Genomic DNA, 17,762 nt, shown 5'->3' on the forward strand with positions numbered 1-17,762 from the left:
AACTTATTATATTTTTATTTTTTTAAAATATTTTATATATTTTTATATTGTTATAATTGTTAAATTTATATAATATTTTTTAAAACATATATAAATGAATTTGATTGTCTTATATCATTCTTCTTCCATCTCTACGCACCTCTTCTTCAGCAAAAGATGAAATCCGAATTGTCTCAATTGACCACGTCGGATTACACCAAATCTATGAAGAGGTAAATCATCAAGCTGAGCTATTTCAAGAATCATCTTAGTGCTTCTCGTCTACCAATTCCTCAATTGTCTCGTATAACTACTCGACAATCAATCACTAGGTGGAATCTACCACCCCAACGATCTCACACGATCGGTCCCACAATCATATGTGAAGAAATAAATCGAAAAGCTACAATTAATCACGACGGAAGAAGGCATTGTCTCAACTTCATCGAGATTCGATCCTTATCCACTTCAACAAGTCTACTCCATCGTAACCAACTCAACTATATCCCGGGAGCTAACAATCAAACCACTAGGGTTTCCATTTCGGCTTGCATACTAACCCTTCCTGCAGCTACATCCTTGCAGTCCTCTTATAAGTCCTCTAGGAGAAGTTTTGAATAGTTCGATCATTGAAGCACATCTTTCAACTGTATCAACTATTGCTGATGCTTTTCGCAATATATAAGAGATCTTACCGGTCATGTCGTTATGCTAGAATACAAGAACCGTTGCGAATTATTTCACATTTATATACTTTGCTAATCTTCTAAAGTGATTGACTAAATATAAAGTTTTCATCATATACAGAACTAGATTACAAGATGTTGCACCCACCTGGTTTGAGAAGACGAAATATACTTGTGGAGTGTCGAAGCTCTGCCCAAAATTCATGTTTAGCTCAAGGAGCTTATAACATCACTCCAAGTTTATCTAATTTCTTTGCCAGCACCTTTTCAAACTGGCTATCTGAGACAGACAACACCTGGTTGAGTACAAGCTTGACCCCGTAATCCCTTACCCGACGGTATCTCGGTTTAATCCTCTCCTCCAAACTATAGCCGAAGTAGTGAGGAAATTTGACAAGCTCTGATTTTGGATAATCCATTGTTAAGAAGTAGTTCCATTTGGGTATCAAGTTACCAGATAGACTGAAAGTATAAAGAGCTCCATATCTATTGACCATGGTACTAACTTCTCCTTTGCTGTAACCCCTCTGAAGAAAAAACACTGTGACCGGCTTCAGATTAGCCTCGACGCTTAGACCAAATGTCTGGGGACATTTGTGTACCACAGAGGCAACATTAATACCAATTGATTTGAGATAATCGGCCGTAGGCTTGAGCTTATCTTCCACACTATAACTTATGATATGGGGGCAGCGTGTCAAAATTTTCCCTATATTCTGCTCTGAAACACCCAATTCGGAAAGGTAATCCACAGTTGTCTTCACCTTCTGCCTGCTGTAGGTGAGCAACGCTGGGAATCTATATATAACCTTGCCCCACTTGTCCTTGTCTACGCCGAAGTTCTCTAAATAAGTCATCATAGGCTTCAGATTCTCTGACATGCTTATACCGCACAACTGAGGCCTTTTGATGAGAATAGTGGGGATATCGGATTGAGGAACTCCAAGCTCCAGAAGAAACTCTACTACAGGTTTGATTTTCCGGTCCAAACTATAATAAGCAAAGGCTGGGAATTTACGGGTTATATCCTTAATCTGTTCAAGTTTCACTCCAAGGTTCACAAGGTACAGAACATTCTCAGGAAGATGTCCATCCGAGTTCAGTTGACTTACGCGGGCTATGGCTCTTTCTATCTTAGAATCAGAATTAGCACAGTTTCTGGAAACAGTTGAAGCAGCTGGTTCTGCACCTGGAGGATCTGGGAAGTTCCCGACAAAATCTATCAACAAGTCTCCATATTCTTTGTGGAGCCATTCAAGGTATGGAACAAGTGCATCTCTGATTTCAAGAGTTGTAAGTTCTCTCCCTGCAAGATAAACATGATAGATCAGTCAGGATTCAGTTGCAGATACTCCAAGAATATTTTAGAATGAAGAGAATAACTATCTCGTTTGATCGAACCTACTAGGTACCGAGATTTATGGATTGATTGAAGCTTCAAGATAAGGTGGTCAATAAAACGATCTGATTTGTTGATAATTCTTGCTGATACCGTGTTGCTCAACCCTTGTTTTCTCAGAAACAATGTTAGTACAGCTTTTGCCTCCTCTCTTTCGGCAGTTAATAAACTTGAGGGAATTGTGGATAAGTCATGGTGAAGAGTTATTTCAGATTCATCTGCAACAAAACAGAAGTTACTAGAGTTCAAGGGAAGGCGAAAAGAATTTTCATGTTTCTGTTGCCTTAATAGTTGAACCATCATGTTTAGAGTTGCTGATAATCTTATTACAAAAACCATTGAAAATTTAGTATAAATAACTTACTGGTTCTTGCTTTGCAGAGAAAGAACTGTTGGGAAACTTTCTGCTGAACCCTGTTTCAGAAAAAGCAAACCTTCTGAGAAAACAGAGTTTGTTTGAGACAATAATTATCTAATGGGCGTACATGAGCTCAAATGTGTATGTAACCGAGTCCAATTTACCGAGACCTATTTCCTATAATATCACTATATGTGATATCACTAGCAAACAGGCAAAACTCTAACTTCTACTTGATTAACTGTCCTTTTTTTTTTTTTTTTATCACTAGCAAACACAAACTCTAACTTCTACTTGATTAACTGTTGTCTAACCCTCAGCATGTACATGGTAAGCGAGCCAATATTTTTTGATATTTCAACTACAAACCAACCATAAGTGTATCTTCACCTATTAACATGACTCATTCATAGAACTTATACTAGTATTAACTTGATCCACTTGAAGGAACATCAACTTGAGCACCTTTCTCATTTCTTGGCAAGCTTCCATTGTAGATAGATTTAATCTGAGTGGTCATTGATCGAATCAACCGTGTGATATATATTCCTACTTGCCGAGTGATAGGTCATTTGTTGGTTGCTTGCTCATCTTTCATAAAACTAGCAACACACCAACCATAAGTGTATTTAGTATTCACACCACTTTTAAGAGTCTAACCCACAAGCATTATAGCATATTTATTCTTCTCTTATGAAGTAATTTCAAGTTTAAAGAACAATTTTGCCTATCTACATGAGCATACCAAATGGATTTTCATGGAGAATCTTGTTTAGTGGGTTATTCTCCAATAATCTTGTTTAGGGTTTCACTACTTGGAGTGTCCTTAGTCTTTGTCGGACTAAGGGACTCCTCCACTCAGCCTCCCGGTCCTGACCCTGGCCCTGGCACCGGCCGGGCTCTTTGGTCTGCTTCAGAATTCACCTCCCATCAACTCCACTCCTCCATTCCTTTTCAAAGCCCTAATAGGCAATAATAACTCACAGCAAAGAGGCGTCTGCGGCAGATCAGCAAGCATAATGTCGTATATCCTCCATTTCTATCAGAAGAGAACGCAAGTACCTGGAAGCGGACGTGAGAGGGAAAGAAAACGGTGGTCTGTTGCGGAACTCCCGTGAGGCTCCACGAACGGATCTTTGAGCTGCGCGAGCGATGGACGCAGAGCCTGGAACCAGGAGAGGTCGAGAAACCGCCATTAGAGAGGGCGATGACGAAGGAAGACGGTGGATCCGGCTTGCCCTTGCCCTGCTGTGCCGCCGCCGCGGTGGCCACGCTCCGATTCGGCTAACGCTGGAACGGGGGCTTCGTCTCGGCGGGCCAGGTTGGATGATCATGGAGCGGAATTCCAGATCCGTTGTGGATTAGATGGAATGCGATTTGCCGCGCTGGATTCGGCTTCATCTCGTTGTGTTTACTACGGAGGACGGATAGATGGATTGAGTTTAAAAAACAAATAAAATATTTCAATAGTTTGATTATTTTAAAATATTTTTTCAAATAAAAACTCTACTACTACAATTATTAATATTTTTAAAAATAATTTAAATAATTATAGTTAAATTCATATACTTGGATGAATTCATTTGCTTGGAGGAATAACAAAAGCAATCAACGGTGAAAACAAATCCTCATGGAAGGAAAGGAAGGAATAAATGTTCCACTATATGCTTTGCCGGAGAGAGTTGTGAGTGGTAACTGCCAATTAAGCGAACTGAGCCAACTTGTAGCAGACACCGCAGAACTCTAGCTTGTGGGAGCAGAGTCTTCGAATGGCAGAACGTTGTTGTGAGTTCGAACCGCCAAACTGCCGAGCCGAGTTATCGTGAGTTGGCAACTTCACCAAGTCATTAACTCATCCGTTACAAAAATGGAACAAGATGCAAAATGGGATGACCATGAGTCTAATTTGACCGGAACATTCATGCGCAGGTTCACTATTACTTTATTCTCTATATTTGCAACTCATCCACGCGCGAAAGAGAGTTTCTCTCCGTCTTTGTTCACAACATCAATGCTTGTGATACAATATAAACCAACCAAGTTGCCCCTCAACTACCAATGTGGAACTAAACTCCTCCATATGAGGGTCTTCTTCATCCTTCCATTTTATTGTTGCCATTTATTATATTTATTTTCTTGACTACCCAATCAAGCACAACAACTTGTAGGACACCAGAATAGCTTGCGGTCTCTTCATAGTTGTTGTGAGTTAGACTCTCCATGTTATCGTGAGTTGGCAACTTTTCTATTATGATTGAGTAAAATTTTCATTTAATTTTAATTCATTTTAATTTACTTATTAAAAAATTGATTCATTTTTGAATAATTCAATTCAATTTAAAAGTTTAAAATTTAATTTGATTATATAAAAATAAATTAAAAAAAATTTTTCAAATAATTCAATTCAATTTTGATTTAAAACTCTTAATTTGATTATATATATAATTTAGAGTTTTATTATATTTACTTTCATATTGGAATTTAAAACTCTTCCTATTCCTATTACTTAATTATTTAATCGGATTAAAAAAATCCTCTCTATCCTCATTCATTTGAATTCGATATCAAATTTTTCTATATAATTTAAAAGAAATTACCATCCTTAGACGCCACGAGTTCATGATAGACAATTTTATAGTGATATAGGAATCAAAATTTACGATGGGACATAGTTAAATTGGTTACGACGGAAGTATAATTGTTAAAGTAGGCAAGGATCGAATCTTGATGAAATCGAGACAATATCCTTTTCCATCGTGATCAATTGCAACTCATGTGGGATCGATAAGGTGGTAGATTTCATTTTTTACTAAGAAGAAATCAAAATTCACAATTACAACTACCTAAGTTTATCATTCTCGCAGTCAAATCTTAAATTTAAATAAATAGGACAAAATCAATCCGTTGACAAATTTAGAATATGTGACTTTCATAGAATCCATTCTTTTTTTTTTATCTGCGCCTCAAAGTAAATAGGCCATAAATATATCATACGAATGGATGATGTTAAAAATCAAATCAAATTAAATCAAATCAAAATTTGAGACATTTCAAAAATTAATCAGTAAAAAAATTAAAAATAAAATAAAAGTTCCATTTTAATTAAAAAAAATCATTGACGCCTTTTCTACGTTTGATTCAACTTGTTAAAATCAATGTTGTTTATTTGTTTTTTTAGGAAAAAAAATCTGCATAATATCAATTATGCGGACAAAAATTTCAAAAAGATGGTCCCCTTCCTTCGATTCGATTAGACTTGCGTATAGAAGTCCGGTCACGGAGACGCGATGTATATATACACGTTTCGTAGATCGGAGACATCGATGTAAAGTGGTCGACGGCTTCGAATCCCTCCTGCTACGCTTTCCTCACGTTGCGGAATCCCTCGGCACCTCTCCTTTTCCTTCCCCTTCCTCCTCTTTCTTCGCCTCCAAGGACGATTCGATCCAAGGGGAGGACAGATCAGGGATTTCGTTTTCGATTTCAGAGGTAGGCATGCGATTTTTTCCTCTCGGTTTCAAGTTTCTGGCCCTAACCACGCGCAATTTATAGATCCCTTCGTATTTATCTCCCCTTTGTTGCTCGATTTGAGTTTGAAAATTTAGGTCTCGCCCGATCTCTCCATTCTGTCGGCTAAATCTCTGGTTGTTGAATGGCTCAAGGGGGGTTCGATGTATATTTTTGAATTCAATTAGTTTTGCTCTAGATTCGTTGTTGATTAATGCTTCTCTGGGTAGATTCAGTGATTTGGCTTGTATCTTGTGGGACATTTTTAGCAGATAGCTTTTTGGGACGGAAGGAAGTGCTTAACATGATCCTAAGCTCCTGCCAGGAGCTCGGATAGCTTAGATCTGTTTTTCTAAATCACGAGGAAGGGTATAAGGATTCTATTCTACCAATCATCTACAAAATTTTCAATTACTTAGCTTAGTATCCCAGCAAAATGGACATTGAGATGCAGAAAGACAAAAATGTCTAGAAGAAAAAACTGAAAGCTAGAAAGAAAAAAGTTAGTCAAGGAACACCCAAATTTACACGGTATAAAAAAATTGACTATACTGCACACAAAGAGATGTGTTGCCACAGACATACATCACATTACTTTAACATGAGAGATGGTTTATGAACCTTTTATAGTGTAAGAAGTTTGGGATATTTATACCCACTTGGATCTCTTGCATGTTGGACAATGTAAATATTTGATCACATGAATAACTAAGGCAGTATTGGAGAGGACTAGATCCGTTGGCAGGCTAGTTTGCAAAGAGTCCTTGTATATTCTTAGCATAACCCATGGTTTGGTTGGTCTATGAAGGCATGTTGAGATGGATTTGGGATGTCATAGATCTACTTAAGGATCTGGTAGAGATTGATTTTAGTTGAGAGCAACAACCCTGCGACCATGATGGAAGTGCTCTACCCTTTCACCCCAATGAGCTCATTGGGGAGCTCAACCCATTATGCACAAGAATGTTAAGTTATCAATTAAACTCTACTCCCACAGTTTTTTGAACTACTAGTACTCTGTAACATATTCTTACAGGTATAAGATCAAATATAGTTTAATTGTTTGGTATAAAACAGGTTTAGAAAAATTATAAGCTGAATTATTTAGTATGCAGTATACAGGTAAAGGTTTTGCAATAACTGGATTTGTTTACCACATATTTTGCATATAATTTATTTGAACTATCTACACAGATAAAACAGTGAATGTTACCACACCAATCTCTTATTAGGCTTGAGTGAGGAGAATTATGCTATATGTCACAACTTGAAAGGAGATAGCCTCTTTGCTCATGACAACATCTGTCTATGCATCATAACCACAAAATTGTTCCACTAAGAAGATGCACAAGGCTTTAACAATAACAAATGTTGAAAGTTTTATTAAATAATATAAAAATATATTGACACAATGTTTGATTCATGATGACTAACATAACTAGATCCATGTTGATTGACATAAGTGGACTTATGTTAACAAATAAAAAATACTCAAAAAGTAAAATGCATAAAAGGAACAATCCATCCAATTGGGAAAAAAATAAATGGACACTAATAGAACCGTTTCCAATATGGTCATCGGGTGTCTTTGAGTATGGTTATCCTGAAATATTATTCAAACCTTAAGATCATCTTAAGTTTATGAATCTGGAAGTTAAGAAAAGTGAGGAGTGAGCAAATAAGTGCAAAGTGGGGTTTAAAAAGATGTGTATGATAAATCTCATAGCAGATAACAATAAAAGTCACTTGCATACTTTGCATTTAAAATAACTTAGAAAACATAGTCCCAGGGTTGTTGGTGTTAATAGATGAGCTCTTGACATTAGCAAGGGATGTTGACAGGGCTACTAATCTTAATTGGAATCAACTTAGGGCATACCAGAGGTACAATCAACCCTTGCTCACTTGCACAAGGTGCAATGCAGCTGCGCTTGCGACAACTATTGTGTAGACAGTGTCTGACCACACTTACAATGGTTATTGGTTATGACGTGCTATGGCAGCCATTTGAAACGTGACCGTAGTGTGGTGGCGGCCATCCGGATTGTATCTACGATGGCCATGCACGTTGTGATAGACGTGCAACTGCATCTATAGCAATTGTTCTCATTGAGACAAATGAGTGACTACATGTGTAGCGGTCATGTCCACTATGATTGACATGTGAGCCACAATCGTCGCTTCATGCTAAGGGGTGTAGTGGTGCCCTCAACTATGATTGACATGTGAGCCACAGTCATCGCTTCACGCTAAGGGGTGTAGTGGTGCCCTTGGCCTGTGGCGGTGCTCTGTGCCTTTTAGTGTCTATCGATGACCATACCTTCAGCCAACGACCATGAGGTTAGTAAGCACCAAACACTAATCGAACACGTGTTGACTGCCCCAGGTAACTAGCCCCTCCCTCTTGTCGCGTGTTCTTCCTCTTTGTGCATGTTTTTCAATTAATTTGACAGTTATTCAAGGTCCAAATCAATTTTTCCTTCAATGGTTTCAATGGGTGTGTGCTTTTTGATCTCCAAATCATACTCTAATATCATTGTTGGAATCATTATAGCAGAAGGCAATGCACTGAAGCAACTAATTTTGCTAATTTTTATTTCTAATGCTTGGTATTGTAAATATAGATCAAACCCAAACAATGAAAGGAAAGAAGTGATGAAACAATTTTGTCTTATTTTGTGGAGACCTGTGGAGCAACACATTCTTAATTTTACCCATGCAACACAATCTTCCAAGTGTAGGGTGGAAGTGTCAGCATCAGTCGCAGCTAGGAATGAGCAAATGGTTGGCGCCAGAGCTCAAAGTGGCAATGGCTCCTAGATGGTTTTGATGGTGGCAGTGATAATCCCAATAGCCAAGGGAGAGAGTGAAATAGCCAATCCAGGGTGGTTAGATTTTGTTTTCGTTATTACAATAAAACTACTTAAGTTGTATATAATGTTGTACATAGATCTCATCACAGGCATCTTATTTATATCCCTTAGGATTTAATACTAGTCATTAGATCTAATTAATTAAGAAAACTTCTCAACTAATTCATTAATCAGACCTTCTAATTAAGAGATATTAATTAGGATCTTATCTAATTAATTCTCTTTCAATTTAATTTTAAAAAATTGCAAGAAGGTTTTTTGAAACCATTTCAATATTTTATATCCTTTGTAAAATTATTAAAAAATATATTTTATTCTAAATTAATTTTTACAATATTTATAAACCTAATCTGAACTGAAATAAAATTCATATTAAAATTAATTAACTCAATTAATTTATAATTTGATCTCTCAAATTTACATTGTGCAAATTAACCATTAATTTTGTAATTAATCTCTCTTTATTTAATCAGATAAATTAAGTCATAATTTATCCCAATTAATCAACTTAGTTAATAATTAATTTCATTAATTGATGAGATAATTTACATTTAGTTATCTACTACTCGTCCTCAAACTATATGCATTGTGACAATGAATGTACATAAGTGATCAAACACTTTGACCCCACTAAAACTGTTTTCATTACTTTAGGCATACAAGACTAGTTAACCTCTAGCAAGACATCACGCCTACACACTAGTCTAAAAGTAAGTGACCGTTTTTCCAACAATGTTACTAAGCAATATAGTCCTTTTATCATCTTATTTCACAACATGCCCTTGCAACTTTTCCTAGTATTTACATCGTAGGACACATCCAAATATTTATTTTATACATTATGTCCTACCTGAAGGAATATTAACTCAAGAAGTGTTCTCAATTGAATTCCATTGTACATAGGATTGATCCACATGGTTACCAGCATTGAGTAGGAATGATAAGTCCTATATTGGTCACGCCCTCATCTCTGTAAGATTTATAACATCCCTAACAACAAGCATGCATGTAACCCTTTCAAGGGGCCAAACAACAAACATCAAAATATATTGGTCTTCTTACAGGATGAATAGTAATCTAAAGTCTAAGCACCAATTGCATTCAACTACTGCATCCCATAGACACTAGGTAACATATCAAATGGATACTTACGGCAAATCACGTCTAATGGCTTGTTATAAATATACCCATCCATATACTTGTTTAGACATGATGATATTTATAGGTGTGATATAGCATGCATCGTTTGTACCATGAAGATGATATCTATGTTCTCAAGATCACTATGACCAAGAACAAAATCGGTACTCTATTATTGTTTCACATCTCACTTGATCTATCACTAAAGCAAAGATGTGGTTGGGTTCTTTTATTACAATCTACTAATTGCTCAAACTTAGCAAAATTGATTAATAATGAGATGCAATTACATTGCAGAGTGTGATTATCTTTTACAATCCTGTTTCTTTCTAGGATACTATCACTAACACTAACACGGAGGATCTAGGTTGAGTTAATCTAGCAAACAAATTGAAATTCCATTTCTAGCTTTATAATTTCTGTGCTTTGAGAAGCACTTATAATTTGAAGTTGTTATCAGTCTCATTTGTGCCTAATGTTTGTTTTGATTTCTAGATATACTAATGATAAATGGATTTTCATATATTACATGCCTCTAGTCCTTTAGTTAGTTTAATGATGTGGACAATAACCTCATTTTGCATCCTTAAATGAAATTACTAAATGGTGATTTAGATTTTTTTTTCAGGTTTGCTTTGGGAATCATTTGTTCTGCTATAACAAGCTACATTAATCAAAGGAAGCCTGAGGCTACTAATGATGGATTTTAGCTCTTTACTTTTAAGACTGGCTACTACTGACTTTAAGGTTCCTGGATTTGGGGTTTTTGCTTGGCTTACTGCTGGATCCTTTGGGCTTTTAGCTGCTGTTTATGCTTTCCTGAAATTGCAGAGGCAAGTATCCCTTAATTGGGTTAAAGCTGCGGCTAGGGAAAAAAAGAAGGCATGGGAAACACTAAAATGTCCAACTTCTTCCCACATATGGGCAGAGGACTTTTCACATAGTGATCAACCTTCCACATGCTGTGTCTGTTTACTTTCACTTGTGTCTCCGCAGGCAGTTGGTTCCAACGGGATGCACAATGGTCCCATTCATCGTTGCTCTGTTTGTGGTGTTGCAGCTCATTTTCGATGCTCCCAATATGCTGCAAAAGACTGCAAATGTGTGGCACAGGCTGGTGCATCTCACTTGCTCCATCATTGGTCAGAGAGATGGGTGGATCTAGATCAAAATACCGAGATGTCTTCTTTCTGTTATTACTGTGATGAACTATGTGGTATACCTTTTCTTGGTGCATCTCCTATATGGCGCTGCTTGTGGTGTCGGCGTCTTATACATGTAGATTGTCATCCCAAACTAATAAAGGAGACTGGTAATGATTGTGATTTGGGTCCTCTTAGAAGGCTTATTCTTTCTCCTCTTTCTGTCAAAGAAGTAGGTGTAAGACAATCAAAAAGTGATATGTTCAGTTCTATTAAGGAGGAGTTCATTTCTTCATCAATGAGAGGACGCATGAGAAGGCGAAGAAACCGAAGTAAAAATGGGAATAACCAGTCTTCTCTTATTGGAAACCCTAATACTAGACTGCTGAGTGTGGCTGAGGAAAATTCTATATTTGAATCATTGTGTTGCTGGCTTGCTGGATGGAGAAAATATCACGAAAAAAATAATCTGGAAAATTCATTGTCAAGTCTTAGAATTGCCAAAAAGGACCTCAACACAAAAAACAAGGATGCTATTGCCTGCGATGGTAAAGAAAAGTACAAGCTGGCGGATATGCCGCAAGATTCCAGACCTCTACTTGTTTTTATCAATGCCAAGAGTGGAGGTCAGAATGGCACCTCTGTAAGGAGGAGATTGAACATGTTACTGAACCCTGTACAGGTAAATGTTCTTTATGCTCCTCTTTGGATAACATCTTTCACAAGTATTATGATCTCTGTTTCTAACATATTAGTGCACATTTTGACAATGTTTTTTTTTTATCAACTTGCATTCTCTGAATAAGTCTTCTATTCATATTTTGTTCAGGTAGATTTCACCTAGGCACACAAATTATTGTGAGGGTCGATGATATTTAAATGGTCCAAAACAAAATGTAACCAGAAAGTTTCATAGTTTTCTTTGGCAATATAATATCACAGTATCTAAATAAATCTTGATCTTCACTTGAGGAGTCTCACTGAGAAAGCATAATGATATGTAAGTGATCCCTAATTGTAAGTTAGGTTAGTTCTTAATCAGAAAGGCTGGTAATTTGCTATGGCAATATTATATCAATGTATCATAACATATCTTGATCTTCACTTGGTGAATCTGTATGCAAAAGCACAACGGGTTTAAGTGGTTCTTAAAGTGCAAGGTCAGGACAGTTCATAAGAAGAGAGATTGGTACATTGCTTTGGCAATATAATATCAAAGTATAGAAATTTATCTTGACCTTCATTTGAGGAGTCTGCATGAGAAAGCACATTAGAGAAAGAGAGATAGAGAGATGGTGAGCAATGCAAGAATGTGTTTGCATGCCCTTTGAGTGCAGGGAGAGAGAGACTAATTCATACAGTGGATTAGTGAAGTGGACTATTAAGGTTACAATTTAACAAGAGTGTTCAAAAAATATATGTGAAGATCTTTGACATGGTTGTATGATCTGCTACTTGATGTTATGTTCACAAATTATTAGTCCTATTAATTCTGCTGATTGTTATGTTTAATCATTTCAGGTATTTGAATTAAGTTCTACACAGGGACCAGAAGTTGGATTGAAGTTGTTTCATAACGTCCAATATTTTAGAGTTCTTGTCTGTGGTGGAGATGGTACTGTAGCCTGGGTTCTTGATGCCATTGAAAAAGAAAACTTTGACTCTCCTCCTCCTGTTGCAATACTTCCCCTTGGCACAGGGAATGACTTGTCCCGAGTATTACACTGGGGAGGAGGTTTATCTTCTGTTGAAGGGCAAGGTGGTCTAGGATCCCTTCTTCAAGACATCGACAGTGCAGTAGTTACAATGCTAGACCGCTGGCATGTGACGATTAAAGAACATGATATGGAGCAAGGTGAAAATTTAAAGCAAATGAAATTTATGACAAACTATCTAGGTATGCTTGCTTATACAGTTTGCCACCTTTGTCTATACTTGAATATACTATAGATACAATTTTAGTTAAAAAATTTCCCCCTTACCATTCTTTTCTAATAGGCATTGGATGTGATGCAAAAGTAGCTTATGACTTTCATATGAATCGGGAGGAAAGACCCGACAAGTTTTACAGTCAGGTAATGGCTTCTTTTGTTTTTTTTCCACTTTAGCTGCTATCTTTCTGCTGTTAGTTGATATACAAGATATGCGGTACTTTTGCGTATTAGTTCTTTTACCAGGCTTTAGTGAATTTGCCTCTGTGTCATATCTGAAAAATCAAAATTTTATGGTTTGACAGAAGACAGCTTCAAAATCGTAGCAATCTAGTACTACTGCAACTGCATAGTATGCCTTAAGTCACAACATGGTGTCCTCTTTCTCATTAATTTAATAATTCTCGCACTAACTAATCCTTTGTTTATTTTGACCTGGAACATGTTAACATTTTTATGTACAGTGGATGCTACTTTCAGTAACAGTAACCTTTTGGCGAAATATAGACATGCCAAAAATTACAAATCAATATTACTTTGTTTGCTAACATCATAATGGATGATATTGCACGTATAAGTTGGATGTCTTGGTTTTTATTATCATTATTATTATTGTTATTTTATTTGCTGGAATTGTTTTCTTTTTCATCTCAAAACACAGACCTTACGCCACTTATACTGGATGAACTTTGTACGGGATGTGTCACTATGAAAGATGAAAGGTCTTCTACAAGGAATCCAGGGTGCAGTAGGTCATGAAAACCATGATCTTCTTCATCCACCTTGTAATATATACTCATGAACATTTTTTAGAAACTTCTAGGATGTTAAAGAGGATATTCAAATACAACTAGAACAGCAACAGAAAAACAAACCCTACAAGGATCTTATGCCCCTATGAGCTCCACATAATTCTAAGTATCATGATTATTTCGATCTTATTTTTCATGTTTGTAGAATTTTTGTGGTCTTCGTTTACCCTCAACAGCAGTTTAAGTTAATTTGACCTATCTATTTCTGAATAGCATATCTACATATGACCTGCAAGTTTTTGGCAAGCATAATTGAAAATGTCTTTTTTTTTGGTACAAACTATTTTAACCATGCACATTAATTACTTACTATTTCCTCTGATTGGCAACTTACAGTTCGTTAATAAATTGCGATATGCTAAAGAGGGTGCCAAGGATATCATGGATAGAGCATGTGCTGATTTACCATGGAGCATCAGACTGGAAGTTGACGGTCATGCGATTGAAATACCTGAGGTGAGATTACCCTCTGTTGCTTGTCATCCATATAATTTTGTTTTCATCCATATAATTTTGTTTTGGTATCTATCTTATTTTTATACATATTTTTCACGTTGATCAGAATGCAGAAGGTGTGCTTGTCTTAAATATTAGTAGCTATATGGGAGGGGTAGACCTTTGGCAAAATGACTATGAACACGAGGATGATTATGACATGCAGTCAATGCATGATAAAACACTTGAAGTAGTATGCATATCCGGAACATGGCACCTTGGGAAACTCCAGGTTTCAACTTATAATCCTTTCTCTTAGCAAACTTGATAAAACTGAATGAAGACGTGATATAGCAAAAAAATTTCTAGTTCTTGTTTCTTTTACACAAATATCTGATAATAAATCTTCAGTATCTTTGTTTGGTACATTTTTGCCATGGACTAGGATACCATTTTGACACATGCTCTCTGGTGAATAGGTAGGGCTTTCACAAGCCCATAGGCTGGCCCAAGGAAAGGTAATAAAATTACACATTGACAGTCCATTTCCTGTTCAGATCGATGGAGAACCCTGGATTCAAAAACCTGGTTGTCTTGAAATAGTGCATCATGGGCAGGTATTTTTTTTCTCTTATCATGTCTTTAATATCTACAATTAAATTATGTCTTATTTGTGCCATGCTGATATTTGATGAACATGATAGTTTTTATTTTGCACAAACTTAAGCGTCTCTTTAGTTGGATGGATGAATGACCGAGCAGATGAATATGGATGGATGATTGAATAGCCAAGCGAATATTGTTTAATTTATCCTTTGCCTATTATGAAATCATCTATCCATTCATCCGTCTAATTGGAAGAAAACAATAGTCCTCTTTTATATAACTTATTTCATCTCTGTCACTTCGTCCAGCTACCTCTCAAGGGGCTTACTCGCATGGAACGGAGAGAGTTTGTCTCATTTTTTATTTTCTCCTTTATAATTGTTGCAAGGCTAAGTATAGCTCTAGCTTGTGAGACCATAACTAACATGGGAAAGGGACTCAAAAGCAATGGAGAGTAGTATATTTAAGGGGAAGCAAACATTTTTCCTGGTGAATAACAGGCCAAAAAATGTGATCGAAGAAAGATTAGAAGCCTAGATGGGTGCTTGACTACAGGAGCCCATGTCCTCTGATGCCGAAAACCACTTAATCAACTGGCTCATCCGAGACTGCCAAAGTGGCAGTGACCCCCTACATTCTTGCGAACAAATTGACCCTCTCCAAGGAGGGTAATGGAGTGTGCTGGAAGGAGTGGGCATCATACTGAATGTTACACAACTGTTTCTCTCTTTTTGCCCTTCCTCTCCTGTCTTTCCCCTCAAGTAAACTTAGCCTTAGTGTTTCCCATAAACTTGTCAACATTTGTAGTTGACCTGTAGGATAGCCTAGTTTCTCTCTCTCTCTCTCTCTCTCAAGGACCCAAAATTGAATTGTTGTTACAGGTTTTCATGTTGAGGAGGGCATCTGAGGAGCCTACTGGGCATGCCGCTGCCATCATGACAGAAGTCCTTGTAAATGCAGAATGCAGTGGCCTTATCAATGCTGCACAGAAGCGATTGCTTCTCCAACAAATGGCGCTGCGTCTATCATCCTAAGCCATCGCCAACCAATCCATCCTCATATCTGCTTGAACTTTATCATACAGCAGACTGAAAGAAGGTAATCTTCTGACATTAAGATAGTGCTATTGCTTGAATTATATATAGTCACTCTATCCCCTTACAATCAGAGAACCTAGTGTTACTTCTCTAGGGGCTCTTCTGTTATCTGTTCAATTAGTGTAGATAAAATATTAAGTGGGTGAAAAGGGTGATGTAGTCTTTGCCTTCTAGTGTTCATCTGGGCTGGCTTGATTTAAGTGAGAGCCTTACTATCGTGTCAAATTTTGTAACATGGACAAAAGTACTCGGATGCAGAGATACAAAAAAAAAAAAAAAAACCCAAACTTCGATTTTTGTATCCATGTATATCTTGTGATTTGTGGTTGTTTGCTGTATTTATATCTATATCACTCTCTATAGATTTATGGTTGTGAAAAAATGTGTAATTTCTATGTTGAAGTTATAAGAAGTCTGAGGAAAAGCAAAACACACGGTGTTGAATGAATGAACTTTTTTTTAATTACCATTATTGTTGCTTAGTGATTATAGTTGAAAGAACAAGAAGTTTTCTATTGCTAAGTATTTTATTAATAGAGAGAATGATTGTTCGGTGGTCATGAGTTTAAATTAGGGGTGAGCAAAAATTCAGTTAAACTGAATAAATCGATCGAATTTTAAAAAATTCAATTCGATTATTTCGAAATTTCAGTTATTTTTAAAAAAAAATTGGTTAATTCGGTTCGATTTTGATTTTAAAATTTTTTATTGGGTTAAATCGAATAAATCGAATTAGGAAAATAATTTATAAATTTTAAATAAATAAATTTATAAATTTCTAATTAATTAGTAAATTTTTTATAATATTTAAAAAATTTGGTTAATTCGGTTGAAAACTGAATTAACCGATAAAATATCGATTTGATTTGTTTGATTTTTATTAGAAAATTCGGTCGATTCAGTTGGTTCGAAAAAAATTATATTGATTTATTTGATTTTTGATTAATTCGGTTTGATTCGGTTTTAATTGAATACTAAGTTTTAGTTTGAATCATAGGAATAGTCATTTGCAATGTAGAATAAAATTATATATATTAGATTTTTTCTTGTGATTTTATATTGATGGGAGTTTTGTGTTTGGACTAAGACTTTTTATATCAGACAAGGATAATTAGTAGTTAATAACCCTCATTTAAAGAACATGATTGATTTTGGAGTGTGAAAGCTTATGGAAGAGAAAAAACGTAATTGTTTTTGAATTATGATTATGGGCAAATTACAAATATCAACTTAGAGGAATATTTATAAAATTAATAACTAGAGGAATATCAACTTAGAGTAATTTTTTTTCTTCATTAAAATAGGAATAAAAAATTTGGTAGAATATTTTAAATAATTCTTACAAATTCAGCATCCTCCCTATCCATAAATATTGATCATGTTAGAATTAGGTTTACACACTTCCTTCTTGGGTAAGAATATCATAGTAAGAATAAAAGATATACAAATAATTCTACAATCGATCCCTTTCCGACCGATCCAAGCTCAAGATCTTGATCCTGGTGCTGTCAATCAACCTGTTCTCCATATTTGTCTTCGCCGGCTTAGGCGGTAAGGGTCGGTACCCGATCATCGGGCTGGACATCGACCGGCAGCGGGACTTGATTCGCGAGGTCATGGCGAGCTCTACGACAGCCGCGCGGAGCTCGCGCAGCACCAGAAGCGGCTCTCCGCCGCCAGCGGCCTCCTCGAGGTGGTCCTCGGCGAGCTCGGCCGGCGGCAAGGCGACGCGTGGGAGGATCTCGACGGGTGGGCGGACGAGCTGGTCGGGGAGCTGAAGCTGGCGGTGGGGCCGCA

General features: G+C 36.6%; 2 protein-coding genes across 3 annotated transcripts; one reads left to right on the forward strand and one right to left on the reverse strand.

Annotated features, from left to right (window-relative positions):
- Positions 1–756: 756 nt before the first annotated feature.
- LOC141844228 (transcription termination factor MTERF5, chloroplastic) lies at positions 757–3,729 on the reverse strand. The gene is made up of 4 exons (XM_074732259.1): positions 3,485–3,729; positions 2,429–2,478; positions 2,067–2,282; positions 757–1,971 (listed from the first exon to the last, which is right to left on the reverse strand). The coding sequence occupies exons 1-4, from the start codon at positions 3,616–3,618 to the stop codon at positions 887–889; spliced, it is 1,485 nt and encodes a 494-aa protein (XP_074588360.1). The 5' UTR covers positions 3,619–3,729; the 3' UTR covers positions 757–886.
- A 1,981-nt stretch (positions 3,730–5,710) lies between these two features.
- LOC141844377 (diacylglycerol kinase 2) lies at positions 5,711–16,390 on the forward strand. 2 transcript variants are annotated; one of them, XM_074732434.1, is made up of 8 exons: positions 5,711–5,911; positions 10,558–11,766; positions 12,606–12,981; positions 13,083–13,159; positions 14,164–14,283; positions 14,390–14,554; positions 14,742–14,879; positions 15,750–16,390. In XM_074732434.1, the coding sequence occupies exons 2-8, from the start codon at positions 10,639–10,641 to the stop codon at positions 15,900–15,902; spliced, it is 2,157 nt and encodes a 718-aa protein (XP_074588535.1). In that variant the 5' UTR covers positions 5,711–5,911; positions 10,558–10,638; the 3' UTR covers positions 15,903–16,390. The 2 variants fall into 2 exon arrangements, with proteins under 2 accessions (XP_074588535.1, XP_074588534.1); XM_074732433.1 differs by having other exon boundaries at positions 10,571–11,766.
- Positions 16,391–17,762: the final 1,372 nt, after the last annotated feature.

Source organism: Curcuma longa, chromosome 13, assembly GCF_044706935.1.
Source record: "Curcuma longa cultivar G26 ecotype Majalengka, Jawa Barat chromosome 13, ITB_CL_G26_1.1, whole genome shotgun sequence".
Classification (NCBI taxonomy): domain Eukaryota; kingdom Viridiplantae; phylum Streptophyta; class Magnoliopsida; order Zingiberales; family Zingiberaceae; genus Curcuma; species Curcuma longa.

Coding starts and splice junctions, on each gene's coding strand:
- LOC141844228 (XM_074732259.1), bottom strand. CDS start 3,618: ATGGCGGTTTCTCGACCTCTCCTGGTTCCAGGCTCTGCGTCCATCGCT. Junction 2,479..3,484: donor CCTCTCACGTCCGCTTCCAG/GTACTTGCGTTC, acceptor TTTCTGAAACAG/GGTTCAGCAGAAAGTTTCCC. Junction 1,972..2,066: donor TAAATCTCGGTACCTAGTAG/GTTCGATCAAAC, acceptor TTTATCTTGCAG/GGAGAGAACTTACAACTCTT.
- LOC141844377 (XM_074732434.1), top strand. CDS start 10,639: ATGATGGATTTTAGCTCTTTACTTTTAAGACTGGCTACTACTGACTTT. Junction 14,284..14,389: donor ATGCGATTGAAATACCTGAG/GTGAGATTACCC, acceptor CACGTTGATCAG/AATGCAGAAGGTGTGCTTGT. Junction 14,555..14,741: donor GGCACCTTGGGAAACTCCAG/GTTTCAACTTAT, acceptor TCTGGTGAATAG/GTAGGGCTTTCACAAGCCCA.